We start from the raw sequence: 21,938 nt of genomic DNA, 5'->3' as shown, positions 1-21,938 counted from the left end.
AGTGTGGATGTCAGATCCCTTAACCGGGCAGGTAGGTTAGAAAATTTAAAAAGAGAAATGGATAGATTGAAGTTAGATATAGTGGGAATTAGTGAAGTTCGGTGGGAGAGAAGGAAACATAGTAGGTGAATATGGACTGGGGCTAAGAAATGAAAGAGGAAGCCACCTGGTAGAATTTTGCACAGAGCACAACTTAATCATAGCTAACACTTGGTTCAAGAATCATAAAAGAAGACTGTATACATGGAAGAAGCCTGGAGATAATGACAGGTTTCAGATAGATTATATAATGGTAAGACAGAGATTTAGGAACCAGGTTTTAAATTGTAGAACATTTCCAGTGGCAGATGTGGACTCTGACCACAATCTATTGGTTATGAACTGTAGACTAAAACTGAAGAAACTGCAAAAAGGTAGGAATTTAAGGAGATGGGACATGGATAAACTGACTAAACCAGAGGTTGTATAGAGTTTCAGGGAGAGCTTAAGGGAACAATTGACAAGAACGGGGGAAAGAAATACTGTAGAAGAAGAATGGGTAGCTTTGAGGGATGAAGTAGTGAAGGCAGCAGAGGATGATAGGTAAAAAGACGAGGGCTAGTAGAACTCCTTGGGTAACAAAAGAAATATTGAATTTAATTGATGAAAGGAGAAAATATAAAAACGCAGTAAATGAAGCAGGCAAAATGGAATACAAACGTCTCAAAAATGAGATCGACAGGAAGTGCAAAATGGCTAAGCAGGGATGACTAGAGGACAAATGTAAGGATGTAGAGGCTTATCTCACTAGGGGTAAGATAGATACTGCCTACAGGATAATTAAAGAGACCTTGGGAGAAAGGAGAGCCACTTATATGAATATCAAGAGCTCAGATGGGAACCCAGTTCTAAGCAAAGAAGGGAAAGCAGAAAGGTGGAGGAGTATATATAGGGTCTATACAAGGGCAATGTACTTGAGGACAGTATTATGGAAATGGAAGAGGATGTAGATGAAGATGAAATGGGAGATACGATACTGCGTGAAGAGTTTGACAGAGCACTGAAAGACTTGAGTCGAAACAAGGCCCTGGTAGTAGACAACATTCCATTAGAACTACTGACATCCTTGGGAGAGCCAGTCCTGGCAAAACTCTACCATCTGGTGAGCAAGATGTATGAGACAGGCGAAATACCCTCAGACTTCAAAAAGAATATAATAATTCCAATTCCAAAGAATGCAGGTGTTGAAAGATGTGAAAATTACCGAACAATCAGTTTAATAAGCCACAGCTGCAAAATACTAACGCGAATTCTTTACAGCCGAATCGAAAAACTAGTAGAGGCCGACCTCGGGGAATATCAGTTTGGATTCCGTAGAAATATTGGAACACGTGAGGCAATACTGACCCTACGACTTATCTTAGAAGCTAGAGTAAGGAAAGACAAACCTACGTTTATAGCATTTGTAGACTTAGAGAGAGCTTTTGACAATGTTGACTGGAATACTCTCTTTCAAATTCTGGAGGTGGAATTGTTAAAATACAGGGAGCGAAAGGCTATTTACAATTTGTCAGAAACCAGATGGCAGTTATAAGAGTCGAGGGACATGAAAGGGAAGCAGTGGTTGGGAAGGTAGTGAGACAGGGTTGTAGCCTTATTCAATCTGTATATTGAGCAAGGAGTGAAGGAAACAAAAGAAAAATTCGGAGTAGGTATTAAAATCCATGGAGAAGAAATAAAAACTCTGAGGTTTGCCGATGCCATTGTAATTCTGTCAGAGACAGCAAAGGACTTGGAAGAGCAGTTGAACGAAATGGATAGTGCCTTGAAGGGAGGATATAAGATGAACATCAACAAAAGCAAAACGAGGATAGTGGAATGTAGTCGAATTAAGCCGGGTGATGCTGAGGGAATTAGATTACGAAATGAAACACTTAAAGTAGTAAAGGAGTCTTGTTATTTGGGGAGCAAAATAATTGATGATGGTCGAAGTAGAGAGGATATAAAATGTAGACTGGCAATTGCAAGGAAAGCGTTTCTGAAGAAGAGGAATTTGTTAACATCGAGTATAGATTTAAGCGTGAGGAAGTCGTTTCTGAAAGTATTTGTATGGAGTGTAGCCATGTATGCATGTGAAACATGGACGATAAATAGTTTGGACAAGAAGAGAATAGAAACTTTCGAAATGTGGTGCTACAGAAGAATGCTGAAGGTTAGATGGGTAGATCACATAACTAATGAAGAGGTACTGAATAGGATTGGGGAGATGTTTGTGGCGCAACTTGACTAGAAGAAAGGATCGGTTGATCGGACATGTTCTGATGCATCAAGGGATCACCAATTTAGTATTGGAGGGCAGCGTGGAGGGTAAAAATCGTAGAGGGAGATCAAGAGATGAATGCACTTAGCAGATTCAGAAGGATGTAGGTTGCAGTAGGTACTGGGAGATGTAGTTTGCACAGGATAGAGTAGAATGGAGAGCTGCATCAAACCAGTCTCAGGACTGAAGACCACAACAACAACAACAACAACAACACAAATTTCCAGGTTCTTTTCGGAATAGGAGGTTACCTCTTATGGATAGGAATCCTGTTAATGACATTTATATACAAAGTGTGGGAAAGCTCTTTTATCCCTTATCTTTAAGAATGTTATTTACTCAGCAAAACGGCTGAGACCCGCACCTACTCAACTTGCATAATTATCTGATTGAATTTTTATAAGTACCGTCGAGGATATCGCATGAGAAATGTAATGGTGTGACATGAATGAAGTATGTTATTTCTAATGGAGGAAAGAGGAAGCTTGCATACACTGTAGCGCACAATACTGTGAGCTGCAACGACTGCTGCCTGCGTCGTTCGACGCTGATAAAAACCAAAACTATCTCTTTCTATCTGGATTGGCCTTCGGCAATCGAACTCTCACTACACCTTGATGAAGTCCAGGACTCCTATCTGCCCCTCTTCTAACTATTGGCGTGGTACACTGTTCAGATAACCAGTCCACCGCAATGCCACTCAATGTTCACTCGCAGGCGCTAACTAATACTCTTTCTGTAATACTCTTTCTGTGTTCACACCGCACATTAAGTGTCACGGCCAACACAGTGAACAACCGCTTAATCGCGAACCACTCAGTATAGAGTATTACTCCGATTCCCTAGAGACAGAGGTGCTCTCTCAGTCACTACTGAGTAGAGGCTTTGTTCCTCACTCTCTGCATACAAGCACGAGCGTACTCGCTATCACTACGTGTTCCCACTACAAGAGCATGACTAAAACGACTTCCCTCCACGCAAAAAGCGAAAGGGTATATCATACGCCGTCTTTCCCTCACTCCTCCAGCTCATTGCGTCAGAAATAGTCCACCAATCAGCGCTACTTTTACAAACGGGAGAATGGCTCTCCGTTTAAGCCGACCAATCTGGAAATGTATAGCATCTGCATTAGACATTTTCTGTCCATCTGTGAGAACTCTGAAACTGCGCACTAGGTCCGTAAAAAAAAATGCGTATGCTGGGGCTCTCCCAAACAATACAGTGAGGTTTGCTTTTAAGGTGAACACGCAGACCATTATCCCTTTTCTATGGCAAAAACTGTTTTGGTCAGTGGGCAGTCGGCTGGCTGGCGCAGCTGCATGCTAACTCCGCCTCCTACGGACTTTCCAGCGGGTTGGTTGCCTCTGCCGAACAAAAACTCCTGTGGCCATCATGTCTTGAATATCTGTGTACGCCATCCTCGACTTTTTAATCTCGGTGCGTACTTGTGGTTTATTTATTAGATTTTCGTATTGGTTAAATGGAAATATGTAAAATTGACTTTACCCTATCGAGTTTGGGCTTGAATGAAACGTCGTGTTACACAGAATACGATGGCGAGGTCGGAATATGTAAGAAATGGTCAGGAGACCATGCCACCTTACAACCTTTCTAATTGTTTACTTCTTTGCTAGTAAGCCTATTTGCAACACATTTTGCAGGGAGTAGACACGTTCACCACTGGATGTACCTGTGCAACCATGTGATTGTACTGCACGTAATAGAAGATACATCATCATAAAAATTCAGCTGTGTGAAAATGGAACTACAGACTAAATTCGCTAGACATACCGGAGAAAGATGTGCACAGTTCTTGTGAAATATATTAAACATATTTGACATGTGTGTATTCAGGCAAATCCACAAGTATAGAGCTCATACTAAACCCTTGCGACGATTCCAGTGAAATTTGGTACACCTATTAAATACAATCTGGAAAGAAATACTGTGGGGGTAAGAACCACCAGCCTTCTATTGAGGATAACGGGGAAAGGAGGGTGTGGAGATGGACAGACAGTGAGGAGGAAGGAGGAGATAGGCACAGATAGGAGGAGGAGGATATGGATAGAGTTAAGAAGACCGTAATGGGGGAGGAGTAGATGCAGAGAGAAAGGAGAGAGGTGGAGATGGACAATGACAGGGGGAGGAAGAGATAGTCTTATAGTCAGTGAGACTATAGACAGAAGTGTAGGAGCAAAATTGACAGAGGAATGGAGGAAGTGGAGATGGACACAGAAAGGAAACGGGATGAGCCGAACAGGGGGATGGGCTAGAGGTGACGGACACAAACATGGGGAGGAGGAGATGGAATTAGAGGTGAACAAAAGGGAAGGAGCAGATGGGTAAAGAGGATACGGAACAGGTTGACAGAGAAAGGGGGAAGGTGTAGGGGATGAGCCGAACAGGGGGATGGGCTAGAGGTGACGGACACAAAGATGGGGAGGAGGAGATGGAATAAGAGGTGAACAAAAGGGAAGGAGCAGATGGGTAAAGAGGGTGCGGAACAGGTTGACAGAGAAAGGGGGAAGGTGGTGGTGGACAGACAGAGAGAGGGGAAGGAAGAGATAGACAGAGTGGAGGGCATAGGAGGGTTGGTGGAGATGGACAAGAGAGAGAAGGAAAGAGATTGACTAACAGAAGTTTGGAATAAATACATACCCAGGCAACACCAGGTAATCAGCTAGTATTATTACAATAATGGATGTGTGTATGTATGAGGGTATGAATGTAAGTTCCACATTTCCTTCTAAAAAAGTGGTCCGATTTGATCATTTACTGCCTGAAAGAATCACTGTGTGGGTAAGAACGACCCATGTATTAAAGGTGTGGTAGTGAAAAAGCAATATAGTTCATGATGCGAGAATACCCATACTTTGGCCCTCAAGTATTTGAGAATAAGAGCACTTAGGGACTTGAAATAAACTTTACACATAATTTCAAATCATTAAGAAAATTTTTCACGCTGACTAACTTCACAAATCGATGGAAGGAGGAAAAGATTGTCGCTTGTTACATTTTACATCTTCGAGCTGTGAAACTGTCACATTAGCATGACGTTTTATCTATTACTTTTTTGCTATTAACTGTACCTGCGACACGTTTTGCAGACAGTGGACACATATATCAATCTGCATACTAGAAAAATTGTGTCACAGTACTCCAGATAGTTCAGCCATGAACACTGAGATGCGTTGAAAACTGTTCATCATGAGTGTCATTTAAACTTATTACTTCTTTGCTACAAACTCTATTCGCAATGTATTTCTTAGAGAATATCCATATATACCGCTGAATGTGCCTAGCAATGTATATCATTGTACGACACATAGTTCAGGGGACATGACATCATAAAAGGCGAGGTGGATGAAAAACTGTAGCGTCAGATAAGACGTTTCAATTTATTACTTCCTTACTACTGACTCTATTCATAACACATTTCTCACACAGTAGCCACGTGTATCAATGGATGTACATGCAAAATTATATCGTTTTAGGACACATTCTTCAGTAAACACGACTCATAAAAAGTGTCCTGCTTGAAAATGAGATCGCATAGAGAAATTAACTAGATACAAGGGGGATCATACAGCCAACTGGTTGCATGTCAGAAGTGTATTCAGACCTTTAGCAAGGTCGTGACAGATATAAACCTGTCTACCTCAGAAGAAGTAATAACACGTGTGTAAAGAGAAGTCATAAGGCGTAGTAAACAGTAAAATGATACATATAAATGCTGTGGCATAGCTACAAGATTTAGCAGTGAAAATAATCTGTATAAAACCTATGACATATGTGCATCAAACACACAAACAGAAATTATGTCTGCCTTAGATTTTACGTGGATCAATTTTACTGTCCAGTAGGCCTTATGGCTATACCATAGCATTTCTATACAATAGATCATTTTACTGTTGACCAGGGCTTATGACTGTTTTTCTCTTCAAACAATATATAACGCTTGTTATTACTTTTGCTAAGGAAGAGACGTTTATACCTGTCGACAAATAGGTAAAGGTTGGAATAAACTTTTAACACGCAATTGGTTGGCTGTATGATTCCCATTGCATCCATAATTCTAGAGCTTCTGACCACTGCAGTGCTCAAGATTATAAAATTCGTTACAGTTACTGGTGACATATATGTACAAATGCATGTAGAATATATTAGACATGTGCATTTGTGGGCAAAGGCACAAGTAAGAAGCTCATTCTAAACCACTGGAATTATTTCAGCCTAGTTTGATTCACTTATTTGTTTACACTCATTAGTTTACAATATCCATTTGATATAAGGATTTTAAAAAGTACGTGCGTCGTTGAAGATTCCTACTAAAGAGTGTGAAGATGGTAATCAAGAATAATGTGATCTAGAGAGAAATACTGTTAGGATAAGAACAATCAGCCGCATTCTGCAATAAGAATGATGATATGGAGAGAGGGGCAGTTGAAGAGAGGACAGGAGGAAATGAGTACAAGCTGGGCGGAGAAGGAAATTGGCAAAGAAATGGATGGGGAGGAGATGTACAGGGAGAGGGGAGAAGGAAAAGGAATTAGAGAGGGGGAGGAGAAGAAGGAAATAGAGGAGAAGAGCCAAGGACAAAGAGAGGGGGGAGGGTGGAATTAGAGGGGGCAGAAGAGATGTCCAGTTAGGTGATTAAACCTGCACTTTGGGGTCTCCTAGCCAACAATACCGTACTACTTTACTTTATCCATTTGATATAAGAATTTTAAAAAGTTCATATGTCGTTGAAGCAGGTGGACATAGGGGGTGAGTAGATGGAGCGGGTTAGGAGGTGATGGATACACAGGGATAGGACGTGTTGGCAGAGATTAGAGGGGATGGGGGTTGCTGAGGAGCTGGAAAGAGAGAGTGGATGGAAGAGATGAACAGAGAGGAGGTGATGGATGAGGCAGACAGGGAAAGACGGCAGAAGCAGACTAACTAATAAAAGACTGGTATGAATAGCTAATTTGTAACTAAATTAGATATACACTCCTGGAAATGGAAAAAAGAACACATTGACGCCGGTGTCTCAGACCCACCATACTAGCTCCGGACACTGCGAGAGGGCTGTACAAGCAATGATCACACGCACGGCACAGCGGACACACCAGGAACCGCGGTGTTGGCCGTCGAATGGCGCTAGCTGCGCAGCATTTGTGCACCGCCGCCGTCAGTGTCAGCCAGTTTGCCGTGGCATACGGAGCTCCATCGCAGTCTTTAACACTGGTAGCACGCCGCGACAGCGTGGACGTGAACCGTATGTGCAGTTGACGGACTTTGAGCGAGGGCGTATAGTGGGCATGTGGGAGGCCGGGTGGACGTACCGCCGAATTGCTCAACACGTGGGGCGTGAGGTCTCCACAGTACATCGATGTTGTCGCCAGTGGTCGGCGGAAGGTGCACGTGCCCGTCGACCTGGGACCGGACCGCAGCGACGCACGGATGCACGCCAAGACCGTAGGATCCTACGCAGTGCCGTAGGGGACCGCACCGCCACTTCCCAGCAAATTAGGGACACTGTTGCTCCTGGGGTATCGGCGAGGACCATTCGCAACCGTCTCCATGAAGCTGGGCTACGGTCCCGCACACCGTTAGGCCGTCTTCCGCTGACGCCCCAACATCGTGCAGCCCGCCTCCAGTGGTGTCGCGACAGGCGTGAATGGAGGGACGTATGGAGACGTGTCGTCTTCAGCGATGAGAGTCGCTTCTGCCTTGGTGCCAATGATGGTCGTATGCGTGTTTGGCGCCGTGCAGGTGAGCGTCACAATCAGGACTGCATACGACCGAGGCACACAGGGCCAACACCCGGCATCATGGTGTGGGGAGCGATCTCCTACACTGGCCGTACACCACTGGTGATCGTCGAGGGGACACTGAATAGTGCACGGTACATCCAAACCGTCATCGAACCCATCGTTCTACCATTCCTAGACCGGCAAGGGAACTTGCTGTTCCAACAGGACAATGCACGTCCGCATGTATCCCGTGCCACCCAACGTGCTCTAGAAGGTGTAAGTCAACTACCCTGGCCAGCAAGATCTCCGGATCTGTCCCCCATTGAGCATGTTTGGGACTGGATGAAGCGTCGTCTCACGCGGTCTGCACGTCCAGCACGAACGCTGGTCCAACTGAGGCGCCAGGTGGAAATGGCATGGCAAGCCGTTCCACAGGACTACATCCAGCATCTCTACGATCGTCTCCATGGGAGAATAGCAGCCTGCATTGCTGCGAAAGGTGGATATACACTGTACTAGTGCCGACATTGTGTATGCTCTGTTGCCTGTGTCTATGTGCCTGTGGTTCTGTCAGTGTGATCATGTGATGTATCTGACCCCAGGAATGTGTCAATAAAGTTTCCCGTTCCTGGGACAATGAATTCACGGTGTTCTTATTTCAATTTCCAGGAGTGTATCTTCCATGAATGCGACACTGCTGTCCGCACTATACTCCACACTTTACTTAATGTTAGCTAGGTACATTTCATTACGTGAGGCCTGAAATCTGCTTTTGAAGTTTGACTACATATTCTCACCCTCAACGACTATTTAGAACACAAATCAATGTCAGCATTCCCTATTTTGCACGTTCATTCATATGTAATTTAGTGGACTGTCAACTTGTGATAAAGCCAACTGTGTTGTGTTGCTGAATACACCGGTTTCCTTCAGTTCACCAAAGTTAAGCAGCGCTGGACGTGTTTGAAACTTTGATGAGTGACCGCTTGGTAGGCTACGCGTTGTTGGCAGCTTTCTCTTTGCCTTCACGGCTAAGAGGAGAGGGGGGGGGGGGGCGGGAGACGTAGAGTTCCTGATCATCAGATTTAGCCCCAAAGTCCTGGATGAAATTCCAATGCTCCACGCAGAGTCTCATGAAGTGATGTGACTCTGTTGGTGGTGATCTGTCCATCTGGTGGGGACGTGAAGGTCCATGGCCTACTTCGTGCCTTTCGGAAGGAGTGGGCTATATACCACCACTAGGTTTTAATGTCACACTTCTCTCATCATCGTACAAGCGCGAATGACACTGCACTACACACTAACACCCCTCACATACTCTTAAACATAGAACTCTCACACTTAGAGAGTGAAAGTGCCAGTATGCGCGAAGGACAGAAAAATCTTTCCAGTTAGGTGATTAAACCTGCACTTTGGGGTCTCCTAGCCAACAATACCGTACTACTTTACTTTATGGATTTGATATAAGAATTTTAAAAAGTTTATGTGTCGTTGAGGATTCCTGGTAAAAAATGTGAAGATGGTAATCTAGAATGGTGTGTTATCAATTACCTACTAATTATAATAAATGAAAAGCACAGCGTTCTAGGGGATATATACAGCACTTTTCATATTGTTCTACCATGAAGCGATGGAAGAATCACTTAAAATACTAATAACTAATTGATATGTGAATGTATGGACAGTTTTGGCCAGTGCAGTCATATTTTTTCTTCAAATAATTTACTGTCCGGCATAGTCACAAAAATTTTAATACAAATTAGTGATTCTGTTCGTCAAAGATATTCGTAGATCATAAGACAAATACCCTGGTTCCACACTGACAGGAGTGAATCGCAATCTTTGTCTTATTATTTTAGGATGGCCGGAGACGGCTGACTGGTAATTTCCTACTGCAATTTTTGTGATTGTGCCGCACAAAAAACCTATTCCTAGAAACATGCAATCACATCCATAACCAGTGCGCCTCAAATGTGTTTTTGTTTAGAATACTTTTTTCCGTTTACAAAACGAAATCTGTGCTTATTTTCTTGAAGTCTTGTCTCAAAAGAAATTAATGGTATCCATACACTACTTGTCAATTATTTATTTATTTCAGTTCATACTTGGAGTTCTGATGCTAAAGGCAGTCTCTGTGGCATCAAAACCGCAGATAAAGCCCGAGGAAGTTGTCATTCTTGAACAAGAGAACAACTTCAATGGCGTCGACCCCTGGCGCTGGAGGTATTACAGATTTTTCTTGGTTTTAAAGCCTATCCAAATAATAGCTTTAACTTTAATTTCGTTTACCGACTTAAAATCTACGATTAATTAAACATTTCATTCGTCGTAGTTTTGCAATTTCCTTTTCCTGTAGGTAACTGTGAGAGATGCTGAGTTTATTAATGTGTAAATATACAGTAAGGATAAGTCTGCTAAGTCTCTGACTTTCAACAACTTTTCCTCTAAATGTCCACACAAAAGTTGAAAATCTCTCTGTCTCTTCAGCATTTACATCTACATACCCACTCGGCAAGCCACCTGAGATACCTTGGCGGAGAGTACCTCATACTACTTTTCTAGCCATTCCCTCTCCGATTCGCAGTTGGAATGAGAGAAAAACGACTGTTGCTTCCGTGTAAGCCCTGATTGGTCTTATCATGCCTTTCCATTCCCTATTGGTAACATTAAGATCATTCTGCAGTCTGGCGCAAAAATCGATTCTCTAATCTCTCTCGACAGTATTTCGTTAGAATTACTTCTTCCCTCGTTCACTTCCGATTCGACTTCATGTAGCATACCGCGCATCGATAGAACCTGCGATAAACAAGTCTAGCAACACGACTGTCTATTGCTTCGATGTCTTTTTATCCGAATTGGTAGGTATGGCGAACGCTTCAACAATGCTCAAAATTGCACTGCACGACTACTCATCTGTATATGGGGTGTCACGGTATGAGCGTGCAAAAATTTAACAAGACATAGAGGATGCTCCACTGAACAATTTGGGGTGGGGAAACTGGGATCGGACGAGTCAGCTTAAGGAGATAATAGGAATAAAATCACATAACTGTGTACTCTTTAATTTAAATTAGTTAACTGCAAATACCACCATTGACACACTGAATGAACAATTTGTACCGTGTTTCACTAAACGTGCTGAAACTGACGGCGATAAACCTTAATGAAAGTATGACATCGGCGAACAAGATTCTGACGCACCCAGACAAATATCATGGCGTGTTTCGAATCACATCGCAGGCAGCTACAATTTTGGTAGTTAAGTACATCTCCGTATCCACTGATGTCTCATACACAAGTGACTTTAGGTACGTCTTTAGGAAATAATCAAGGGGATTCAGGTCAAGTGTGCTCGCAGGCTCTGGAAGAAGACCTACCCTTTCAAACGAATGAGCAGGAAGTGCTGTGGGTACTGCCCCATCGTAATGTACTGTACGTCTCTGAATAGCGCTGATTAATGAATGGGTCTGTCGTTGATTCATAGCACGTTCTGTCATGGGACAATGTAAATACGATACAACAGAACAACCTTATGAACAAGTAAAGTAAATAAAACTTACATCACGATTTTCTGCTAATCATGTTCGTCGTCCTTGTTTCCTTGCAGGAAATGAAGAATGTACATGTAAATAAACAGTACAGTACCTGTAAACTTGTAAGCGCGTTAGTTGTAAAAAAACTGGAAAACAGTAAAACTAGACAAAGCGGTAGACAAGTTTATTTCCATGTCTCCTTAAGCTGGATTCCCCTACACCAGGTTCTCTATCTCAAATTATTCAGTGGGGCGTTCCCAATGGCCTGCTACATTTTTGCACGCTTCTGACGGAAACACCCTGTATATGAACTACATTTCCGTATAAATCTCCCAGTAAACCGAAGACGACCATTCATCCTCCCTCCATTCGACTTCACATGCCCATTCCATTTCATTTCGCTTTCTAACGTTAGGTCTAGCTATTTAATCGACGAGACCGTGCCAAAGAGCACACACATAATTCCATTCGAATGTCATACAATGGTTTTTCCTACTCATCTGCATTACCACAACTTTTTTCATATTTAAAGCAAGATTCCACTCACTACATCACATAGATATTCTGTCCAAGGCAACTTGGAGCCCCCAGCAGTCACTCAAAGACAAAATTGTCCAGTACATTACAGCGTCATGAGCGGACAGTCCTAGGTTACTGCTCATCCTATCTTCTGGATAGTTTCTGTGGACAGAGAACAAGAGTGGTCCTACCACACTTCCATGGAGCACTTGTGACGATGACTTTGTCTACGATGGACACTCACAGACCAGTACAACCTACTGAGTTCTATTCAAGTCTTCGACCTACTCAAGTATCTGAGAAGCTATTCCTTAGGCTCGTAAATTTTTTAACAGTCTGCAGTGTGGCACTGTATCAGACACTTTCCGGTAATCTAGAGAAATCAAATCTCCTGTTGCGCTTCATTCGCGGTTCACAGGATATCGCGCGCAAAAACGACAAGTTGAGTTTCGTAGGAGCGATGCTTTCTAAATCCATATCAATTTGCCATTAGCAGCTCGTCTCCTGTGTTCACATAAGTCCTTGAATCCTGACTAAGAAATGGAGTTGTGTTTTCACGCAGCAGTGGGCTGCTGCTGTACACCAAAGCTAATGCCCCAAAAAAATAGCAATACCCGTGTAGCAAGGCTGCTGATTGGAGTAGAAGCATTAGTTGTGATGAAAAGCACGTGAAGTACTAGAATCTAATCAAAATATCTCCAGACAGATATTTATTGACCTGTTTCATTACGAGCTTAAGTTTCTGGAGCTCGACGAGGAGTTTCGTCCACCTTACTGCGTTATGAAGAATTATAAACACACTGCAGAACAAAATTGTAGAAAAACTGCTTTGAAACTCCGTAATTGTCCCACACAGTGACGCATAAATTTGAAATTTGGCTCAACGATGCCTACAAAGTTTCTCTGCGCCTTCACCCTCCGGCTGAGCGAGCTTCAAACAGCAAGGAGCATGGTGTAGACACGTGCAAAAAAACACCACACCCCTGAAGTTCATGTGAACTGACTTGATCATCAAATGGAAGTGAAAGTGGAACATGCGATGCGACACGTGTGTATGAAACATCGCCAGAAATCGGCCAGCTGGAGTATGAAGACCAACAAATACATCTGCAGGAACATACACATGCATTAACAGCGCTGGAAATCGTAAGTAACACCTAACGATACATTCACAACACGAAACTTGTGCTACGAAAGTGGCGTATAACCTAAGAATCAAGAGAAAATCACGATAAAATGTAATATATCAGCGTATTGTATCTATCACATAATACGTTTATTGTATATATATAAAAACCATGTATTTCAGGCTACTGATAATGCTTCTCAAATAAATGAAGCGAAACGCGTATGCCAACAAACCAACTGCCATCATTTAGTTGCATAGACGGTACATACCTCCACGACTTTAGAGCAGCTAAGGGAAAGACAGAAAACAGATAAAAATACAGACTAGTTGCCGATGTACTAACAAGAAAGCACTTCTCACGTCTATTTAGCGGTTTGTGATTGCTAATTATGCCAGCCAGTTCGAAGCCAGTCTTTCTAGATGACGAACGAGTTCTCTATTGTATTTACAAACGTTCTTCACCTCCCAAAAGTAAGTAATATCACTCCACATTTAGGAATTTAGTAAAACATGATATTATTTTCAGATGTGTGCAGAAGATATCTAGTTACTATTCAAATACCAAGACACCAATTACAGAATTATACAAGACTCAATGTTTTAAATAGAAAATGAAGAGTCCCATAGTGCTCAGAGCCATTTGAAAATGATGTAACTTTCTCTGATATACTCTACAGTTACAGTTCTAAACAAGAATGTGTAAATTTGTTACATGTTCGTGTGTAAAACATCGGTATCCGCTATGCTGTTCTAAATAATCATAGTTCCTTGAAATCACAAATTGTCTACGAAATTTTAGCAAAAAATGCAATCGTTTTAGTTATTGGTTTTTAAAACTAATTTATGAACATACGTATGTATGCAAGCATGTATCTCCGTCCTCTGTCGTTCCTACTATCAAACCGACATTCTTCCATATCTCAGTCTTCATCTCCTTCCCCACTAGAGAGTCCATTTCTCCCATGATTGTGATATTATCGTCTCGCTTCACATACAAAATACCCGTTCTATATCGTCACATATTTTCTCATTCTCTTTCCATCTCTTGTTCCTGGCGTTGATATATGTACCTGAACAATTGCCTTCTTCTTTTGTTTGTTGTTGATTTAGCTGAGAACAACCCTATCATTGATTTATTCACAGTATCTCACTTTCTGGCCTTCTTTCTTATTCATGGCAAATGATCGTACCGTTATACCATTTTCTGCTTCTGTTGATATTACTCTATTTTTAGCTGACGAGAGATTCTTATTTTTGCACCATTTCATCTCACGGAACCGTACTACATCTAGACTGAACCTTTCAATTTCGCTTTTCCGATTTTCGAGCTTCGCTACCATCTTCAAACGTCTGACAGGCACCGACTTTTAGAAAGCTATCCCTCCTTTGCTTATTCAATCTTTCCCTCGCCGTCGTCCGCCCTTTGGCAGTCCTCTCCTGGAGATCTGAATGGGGACTAAGCCAGAATCTTTTGCCAGTGTGGAGATCATCATGATACTTTCTCAATACAGGCCACAGATATCCTTGGTTACAATTTTGTCTCAAATGCTGTGGTTTCCGCAACTCCTGCATCTTCATACTTTCATCATTATAGAATATTCCGACTCTTAGGGGCAGTTTCCCCCGAAAGTTTATTGGGTTGTCCCGATACTCTGCCCGATACTTGGAATACTTTGGCAAGCCCGACTGAAGAACGAGTTTGACTCCTTGTACCGGAAGTCTCCGGCAGTCATTCATGACGACCGTTATTTTAAATTTTATTAGTTGTTGGGACAAATCTGGGACTCAGGACATTTTAACTGTAAATCAAGGATGCTACCCACCGACCGTGGTTGCTATTAATTTATTGTAATTAATGATTAATTATTGCTGTAATAATATTGTTTTGTTTTTTCTGCTTTATTGTGCATGTGACTACTAATCTACGTGTAATATAGAAATAAAATTTAATGTATGTAACATGGACTTACAGACGGAAGAGCAAAATCATTTTGAGCTAAAGATTTATGAACCTGTTGCAAACCAAGGTGGTTATTTTTGTGAGGATGTGAATGCAGCTAAGATTAGGGCACAGCGCTCTGCGATTGTCATTCGAGCATATTTTCGTGTTGGGGAAGGGTGAGTTAGTAAGATAGCCGTGTCCTGCTCAAAGGAACTGTTTCAGTAAACACCTCAATTAACTGAAGAATACGAAATAAAACCTAAATCACTATGTGTAGATGGGGAATTGAAAGCCAGTTCTCTCAAACGCAAGCACAATCTCTCACCACGCGATAACGACTGCTAAGTATTTTTATTTAGAACATTATAATAAGGAATTTGACGCCTTCAGAGCAGTTGACCAACCGGAACGAGATAATGTTGATACAACGGTTAACCTAAATTGTACCTCCAAAACTGTGTTGTACAATGAGTTGGTTTTCACTTTCTGAAGTAATAACCGTGAATATTTTCCGCTGGCGTTGCCATACTTTCAGCACTAGTTAACTGAAATGTAGAGACGAACGGAACAAGCATATAATAATAGATACACTGATTAATTCAAATCGGCATATACAAAAACGTACCTAATAGTACTTTTATCCTCCGTTGAAAATAGAATCTGGCTGCTACTGCTCTTCTCGTTTATTGCGGGAACAGGCATCTTCTTTTTCCTCATATTTTGGTGGTTTGGCCTTCTCCTAACACACTGTTGTGAAGCTTGAGGTCTTCCGTCCATCGTCCCCATCTTGCATCTTGCGAGTATTCTACGGATGGCGACGCTTCTCGCTTCCAGTTTTCCGCGTCTTCCGGTTCGCCAGCCCCCTTCTTGTAGTCCCAGACATGTCGACTCCAACTCCTCCTAAGTCGTCCACGCATGCTTCTTTCTGCTGGGGTCCAAGGCCACACTTTCCTTGGCCATCGACTACCGTCCATGCTTTCGGACGTTCTTGGCATTTTGGATGTTTCCTCTCAAGGCATCTATTATTGGTTTATCGGTACCCATAGCATCTCTTACGTTGGTATTTTCTACATCTACATCTACATTCATACTCCGCAAGCCACCTGACGGTGTGTGGCGGAGGGTACCTCTATCGGTTCTCCCTTCTATTCCAGCCTCGTATTATTCGTGGAAAGAAAGATTGTCGGTATGCCCGTGTGTGGGCTCTAATCTCTCTGATTTTATCCTCATGGTCTCTTTGCGAGATATACGTAGCAGGGAGCAATATACTGCTTGACTCCTCGGTGAAGGTATGTTCTCGAAACTTCAACAAAAGCCCGTACCGAGCTACTGAGCGTCTCTCATGCAGAGTCCTCCACTGGAGTTTATCTGTCATCTCCGTAACGCTCTCGTGATTACTAAATGATCTTGTATCGAAGCGTGCTACTCTCCGTTGGATCTCTATCTCTTCTGTTAACCCTATCTGGTACGGATCCCACACTTGTGAGCAGTATTCAAGCAGTGGTCGAAGAAGTGTACTGAAACATACTTCCCTGGTTTTCGGACTGCATTTCCTTAGGAATCTTCCAATGAATCTCAGACTGGCATCTGCTTTACCGACGATTAATTTTATATTGTCATTCAATTTTAATTCACTCCTAATGCCTACTCTCAGATCATTTATGGAATTAACTGCTTCCAGTGACTGACCTGCTATATTGTAGCTAAATGATAAATGATCTTGCTTTGTATGTATTCGCAGCACATTACAGATGTCTACATTGAGATTTAATTGCCATTCCCTGTACCATGCGCCAACTCGTTGCAGATCCTCCTGCATTTCAGTACAATTTTCCATTGTTACAACTTCTCGATACACTATAGCATCATCCGCAAAAGCCTCAGTAAACTAACGGTGTTATCCACAAGGTCATTTATATATATTGTGAATAGCAACGGTCCTACAACACTCCCTTGCGGCACACCTGAAATCACTCTTACTTCGGAAGACTTCTCTCCATTGAGAATGACATGCTGCGATCTGATATCTAGGATTCAACCCAATCACACAATTGGTCTGACAGTCCATATGCTCTTACTTTGTTCATTAAACGACTGTGGGAACTGTATCAAACACCTTGCGAAAGTCAAAAAACACGGCATCTACCTGGGAACCCGTGTCTATGGCCCTCTGAGTCTCGTGGACGAATAGCGCGAGCTGGGTTTCATACGATCGTCTTTTTCGAAACCCGTGCTGGTTCCTACAGATTAGATTTCTAGTCTCCAGAAAAGTCATTGTACTCGATCATAAAAGTGTTCTAAAATTCTAAAACTGATCGACGTTAGAGATATAGGTCTATAGTTCTGCACATCTGTTCGACGTCCCTTCTTGAAAACGGGGATGACCTGTGCCCTTTTCCAATCTTTTGGAACGCTACGCTCTTCTAGAGACCTACGGTACACCGCTGCAAGAAGGGGGGCAAGTTCCTTCGCGTGCTCTGTGTAAAATTGAACTGGTATCCCATCAGGTCCAGCGGTCTTTCCTCTTTTGAGCGATTTTAATTGTTTTTCTATCCCTCTGTCATCTGTTTCGATATCCACCATTTTGTCATCTGTGCGACAATCTAGAGAAGGAACTACAGTGCAGTCTTCCTCTGTGAAACAGCTTTGGACAAAAGACATTTAGTATTTCGACCTTTAGTCTATCATGCTCTGTTTCAGCACCATTTTGTTACAGACTTTCACATAACATCAAAATTTCTTAGGATTTTCTGCGAAGTCAGTACACAGAACTTTACTATCGAATTCGTTGAACGCCTCTCGCATAGCCCTCCTCACACTACATTTCGATTCGTGAAATTTTTGTTTGTCTGAAAGCCTTTGGCTCTGTTTATGTTTGCTGTGAAGTTCCCTTTGCTTCCATAGCTGTTTTCTAACTCGGTTGTTGTACCACGGTGGCGCTTTTCCAACTCTTATGATCTTGCTTGGCACATACTCATCTAATGCATGTTGTACGATGGTTTTGAATTTTGTCCACTGATCCTCAACATTATCTGTACTTGAGATAAACCTTTTGCGTTGAGCCGTCATTACTCTGAAATTTGCTTTTCGTCACTTTTGCACAACAGAAAAATCTTCCTATCTTTTTTCGTATTTCTATTTGCGGCTGAAATCACCGATGCTGTAACCGCTTTATGATCGCTGACTCCCTGTTCTGCCTTAACTTTCTCAAATAGTTCGAGTCTCTTTAACTGCTCAAGGTAGTTTTCTGATAACGCACTTTAAAAAATTCCGCTGGATTCTTTGTCCCTGCCCCCCTTTATAAACATTTGAGTCTCGCAGTCTATATCTAGTAAATTAAAATCTCCACCCAAACTTTAACATGGTCGGGAAATGTACTCAAATATTTTCCAAATTTTTCTTCAGGTGTTCTGCCACAAGAGCTGCTGAGCCAGGGGGCCTATAGAGACATTCAATTACCATGTTTGAGCCTGCTTTAACCGTGACCTTCACCCAAATTATTTCACATTTCGGATCTCCGTCAATTTCCTGAGATACTATTGCACTTTTTATCGTTATAAACACACACACCCCTTCACTGTCCGGCTGTCTCTGTGGTATATATTCCAATCTCAGTTTAGAATTTCATTACTGTTTACATCTGGTTTCAGCCACCTTTCTGTCACTCGTACTATGTGATCATTGTGACCGTTTATTAATGAGAGCAGTTCTGGGACCTTTCTATTACCACATTAATATTGTCATTCGCTGTTGCGTTTTGCCTATTGCTACCTTGTCGGGTGTCAGGAGGCGTCTTGTCGGTCCTAGGGAGGGAATTCTCTAACCTAAAAAACCCACATGTGCACTCCACACATACTCCGCTACCATTATAGCCGCTTCCTGCGTGTAGAACACGCCTGACCTATTCAGGGGAACCCTACATTTCTCCACCCGATAGCGGAGGTCGAGAAATTTGCACCCCAGATCTCCGCAAAATCGTCTGAGCCTCTGGTTTAAGCCTTCCACTCGGCTCCAAACCAGAGGATCGCGATCGGTTCTGGGAACGACGTTACTAATAGTTAGCTCTCATTCTACCCCGCGAGCGAGGCTTTCCGCCTTCACCAATTCCGCCAACCGCCTGTACGAACTGAGGATGACCTCTGAACCCAGACGGCAGGAGTCATTAGTGCCGACATGAGCAACAATTTGCAGTCGGGTGCACCCAGTGCTCTCTATCGTCGCCGGCAGGGCCTTCTCCACATATTGGATGAGAACCCCGGCAAGTAGACAGAGCGAACACTGGCCTTCTTCCCCGACCTTTCCGCTATTTCATAACGGGCTCCATCACCCGCCTAATCAGTAATAAACCCCTCCCCCATTGTGCCTGCTCGGACCTTGCTGAAGGAGCGGCCACATGTCCACTCACAGGCAGAGCGGGCGATGCCACACGGCCAGCCTCCACATTGACCCTACGCCTCGTGCGACGCTAACGCCGCTGAACCTGTGACTCCCCTTGGGGAGAGGGTGGCCCAACAGCGCCGGTATCCGCGAAGATGTCTCGACAGCAGGGACCGTGGGTGAAGCATGTAACACCTGGGGTGTACCATGCGACGCACCAGACTCCCCACTGCCGCTGCACTCCGAGGCAGCAGCCTGAAGACGGCTGACCGCGGCCATCAGCACGTTCAGCTGTTCGCTAACAGTGGGCAGCTCCTCCTGCGTCCGTACACAGCAGTCACACATCCTATCCATCATAAGAAATCAATTTACTGTAGAGAGTTCATCAACTTTTAACTAGACTGCTAATTCACTAAAGGCAGATGATAGCTGACTTGTGGTTACTAGACACTTCTTGTTGGAAACAATGAAAATAAGCCCTAACTGTTTCGGGACTATATTCACAACAAACACGAAATATATGGAACACTACTACTAGTACTCGAAAATTAAAGCTTCCTAAAAGCAAAAACACATGGAAAAAGAAGTGACAAGTAAGAAAAACACTGTCAATACTTAAATTTACGTAGCTTGCTCCACAGGTGATGTGAAGCAGACGGCAATTATACATGGTGCAGCTTAAAGAAACCACAACTTCATCTCCAAAAGTCTGTCTCTAGAGCATAAAACTTATTTCTGATGCTTCTCTGTTACTCACGGATCTGCACAGTACCTAGTGACGCTTTCAACAACTGAACAACGTATCACTGGTGTGCACAGTCAAATCGTGGCGTAAGTCACAACGCAGAGCTTAGCTCACCCCTGCTCGTAAGGCCAGCAACATAGACACGGACTAGCCTGTATCAGGCATAAAGGACAGCATTACAAGTCAAGCCCAAGAATAACATTCTTGGCAGGGCGAAACCAGGCTATCGAGCGTTCAATAAAAAAGTCTGATGGCGGAATGAACATGCGCAACCAGCTGGTTGTTGTTCGAAAGAACTGAGTTCAGCTGTCGCACGGTCGTCCTGTTCTGTTTAAATCAGTACTCAGGTGTTGAGAGAGGTTCTGAGGAGACCAACTCGGAGACTGGGATGCTGTAATTACGAAACCGAGATGCATGTGGCAGTAATTAAGAACTTGTATTCTCGATAGAGCAGCTTTTCCGATGTATCCGTAAATTACGTACATCAGGTGGATCTGATGCTGCTATCAACTTCCACTTAACGTAGAATACGAGTGAAAGCTAGGTAGCTAATTAACTCGATACTCACGAGAGATTGAACCCAGTCTAACCTCTTACCTTTTGCAGCTACAAGACGAGCGACGGTCAGTCCCACGAAGAGTCTGGAGCACTGACGCCTGACGGGGAGTCGGTGGCGCTACAGGGCGGCTACACGTGGACGTCTCCAGAGGGCATCACCTTCACTGTCACTTACACGGCCGACGACGACCGCGGCTTCGTCCCCACTGTTACCCAGCAGGGAGCAGGTGGCGTGCCCAAGCCTCTGGAGCCGCAGTTCGGCGGAGGTCGCGTGCAGCCGCAGCCACGGCCAAGTGGCTACCCCAGGCCGCCAGGCGCAGGTGCCGGCGGAAGCCCAAGGCGGCCGGGAGCAGGGAAATAGGGGATACCCGGCTACTCTGGCAGCGGGGCGACCAGGTTTACAGTCAGAAATCAACGTGGCACTCCATGTAACAAAATCACTAACAAGGAGACCACACGGCAGGCGGACTTTTGTTAATTTATGTTAAATTTATGGTACGTGAAATTCAGGACACAAATATCAGTCAAGCTGAGCAGATCACTGCAGCTCTTGAAAATTCCCGAGTAAATAGAAGTCGTAGATTTCCGACTATCTTTAATACTCTACTTTTATTTACTTTACCTGTCCAGGACATGAAACAATGCTGATGGTCCATTAATAACTTCAGAAATTAATTACATACAACTTATCCATGTCAGAGAAAATTCAGTACAGTAGAAGCAGAAAGTAATAACAATAAAAATACTAAGATTTATATGTAGCACAAAAATTTATGAAGTAGAGACAAGAACGTAAGGAAAAGAAAAAGAAGAAGCAGCAGGATACTTTTCTTCGTATTCTGTAGAGAGCCCATTATTCCGATTCGTTTGACAGCAGCTTTGTTAACTGCAGCAAGATCACCAGTAGTAGAGTTATCTTGCAGGTTCCTACTGATTGGCAGCTGTTGTTGGTCCTACAGGCCTCCATACTGGCAAATTCTACCACGACTGCTGAAGCCCCGTTTCCGGTGGTTGAGTTTGTTCACCGTCTTCCTTGTCCCATAAATAAATGCGAAAACTGGAACAGAAGAGAATCGAAACGTTTGATATGTAGCGTTA

The 21,938-nt window shown here is 43.2% G+C and overlaps 1 protein-coding gene across 1 annotated transcript in view; it reads left to right on the top strand.

Annotated features, from left to right (window-relative positions):
* Window positions 1-21,684, top strand: part of LOC124711254 (flexible cuticle protein 12-like) — a 34,481-nt gene extending 12,797 nt beyond the window's left edge. Inside the window, exons 2-3 of the mRNA XM_047241225.1 lie at window positions 10,136-10,260; window positions 20,889-21,684. Coding sequence (XP_047097181.1) covers window positions 10,136-10,260; window positions 20,889-21,201 — 438 coding nt within the window. The 3' untranslated portion in view covers window positions 21,202-21,684. The remainder of the gene's footprint in view (window positions 1-10,135; window positions 10,261-20,888) is intronic.
* The last annotated feature ends 254 nt before the right edge of the window (window positions 21,685-21,938 follow it).

This window comes from Schistocerca piceifrons, chromosome 8, assembly GCF_021461385.2.
Source record: "Schistocerca piceifrons isolate TAMUIC-IGC-003096 chromosome 8, iqSchPice1.1, whole genome shotgun sequence".
Lineage (NCBI taxonomy): Eukaryota > Metazoa > Arthropoda > Insecta > Orthoptera > Acrididae > Schistocerca > Schistocerca piceifrons.
The sequence above is the reverse complement of the archived record's forward strand: the minus strand, read 5'-3'. Positions and strand labels throughout refer to the sequence as shown.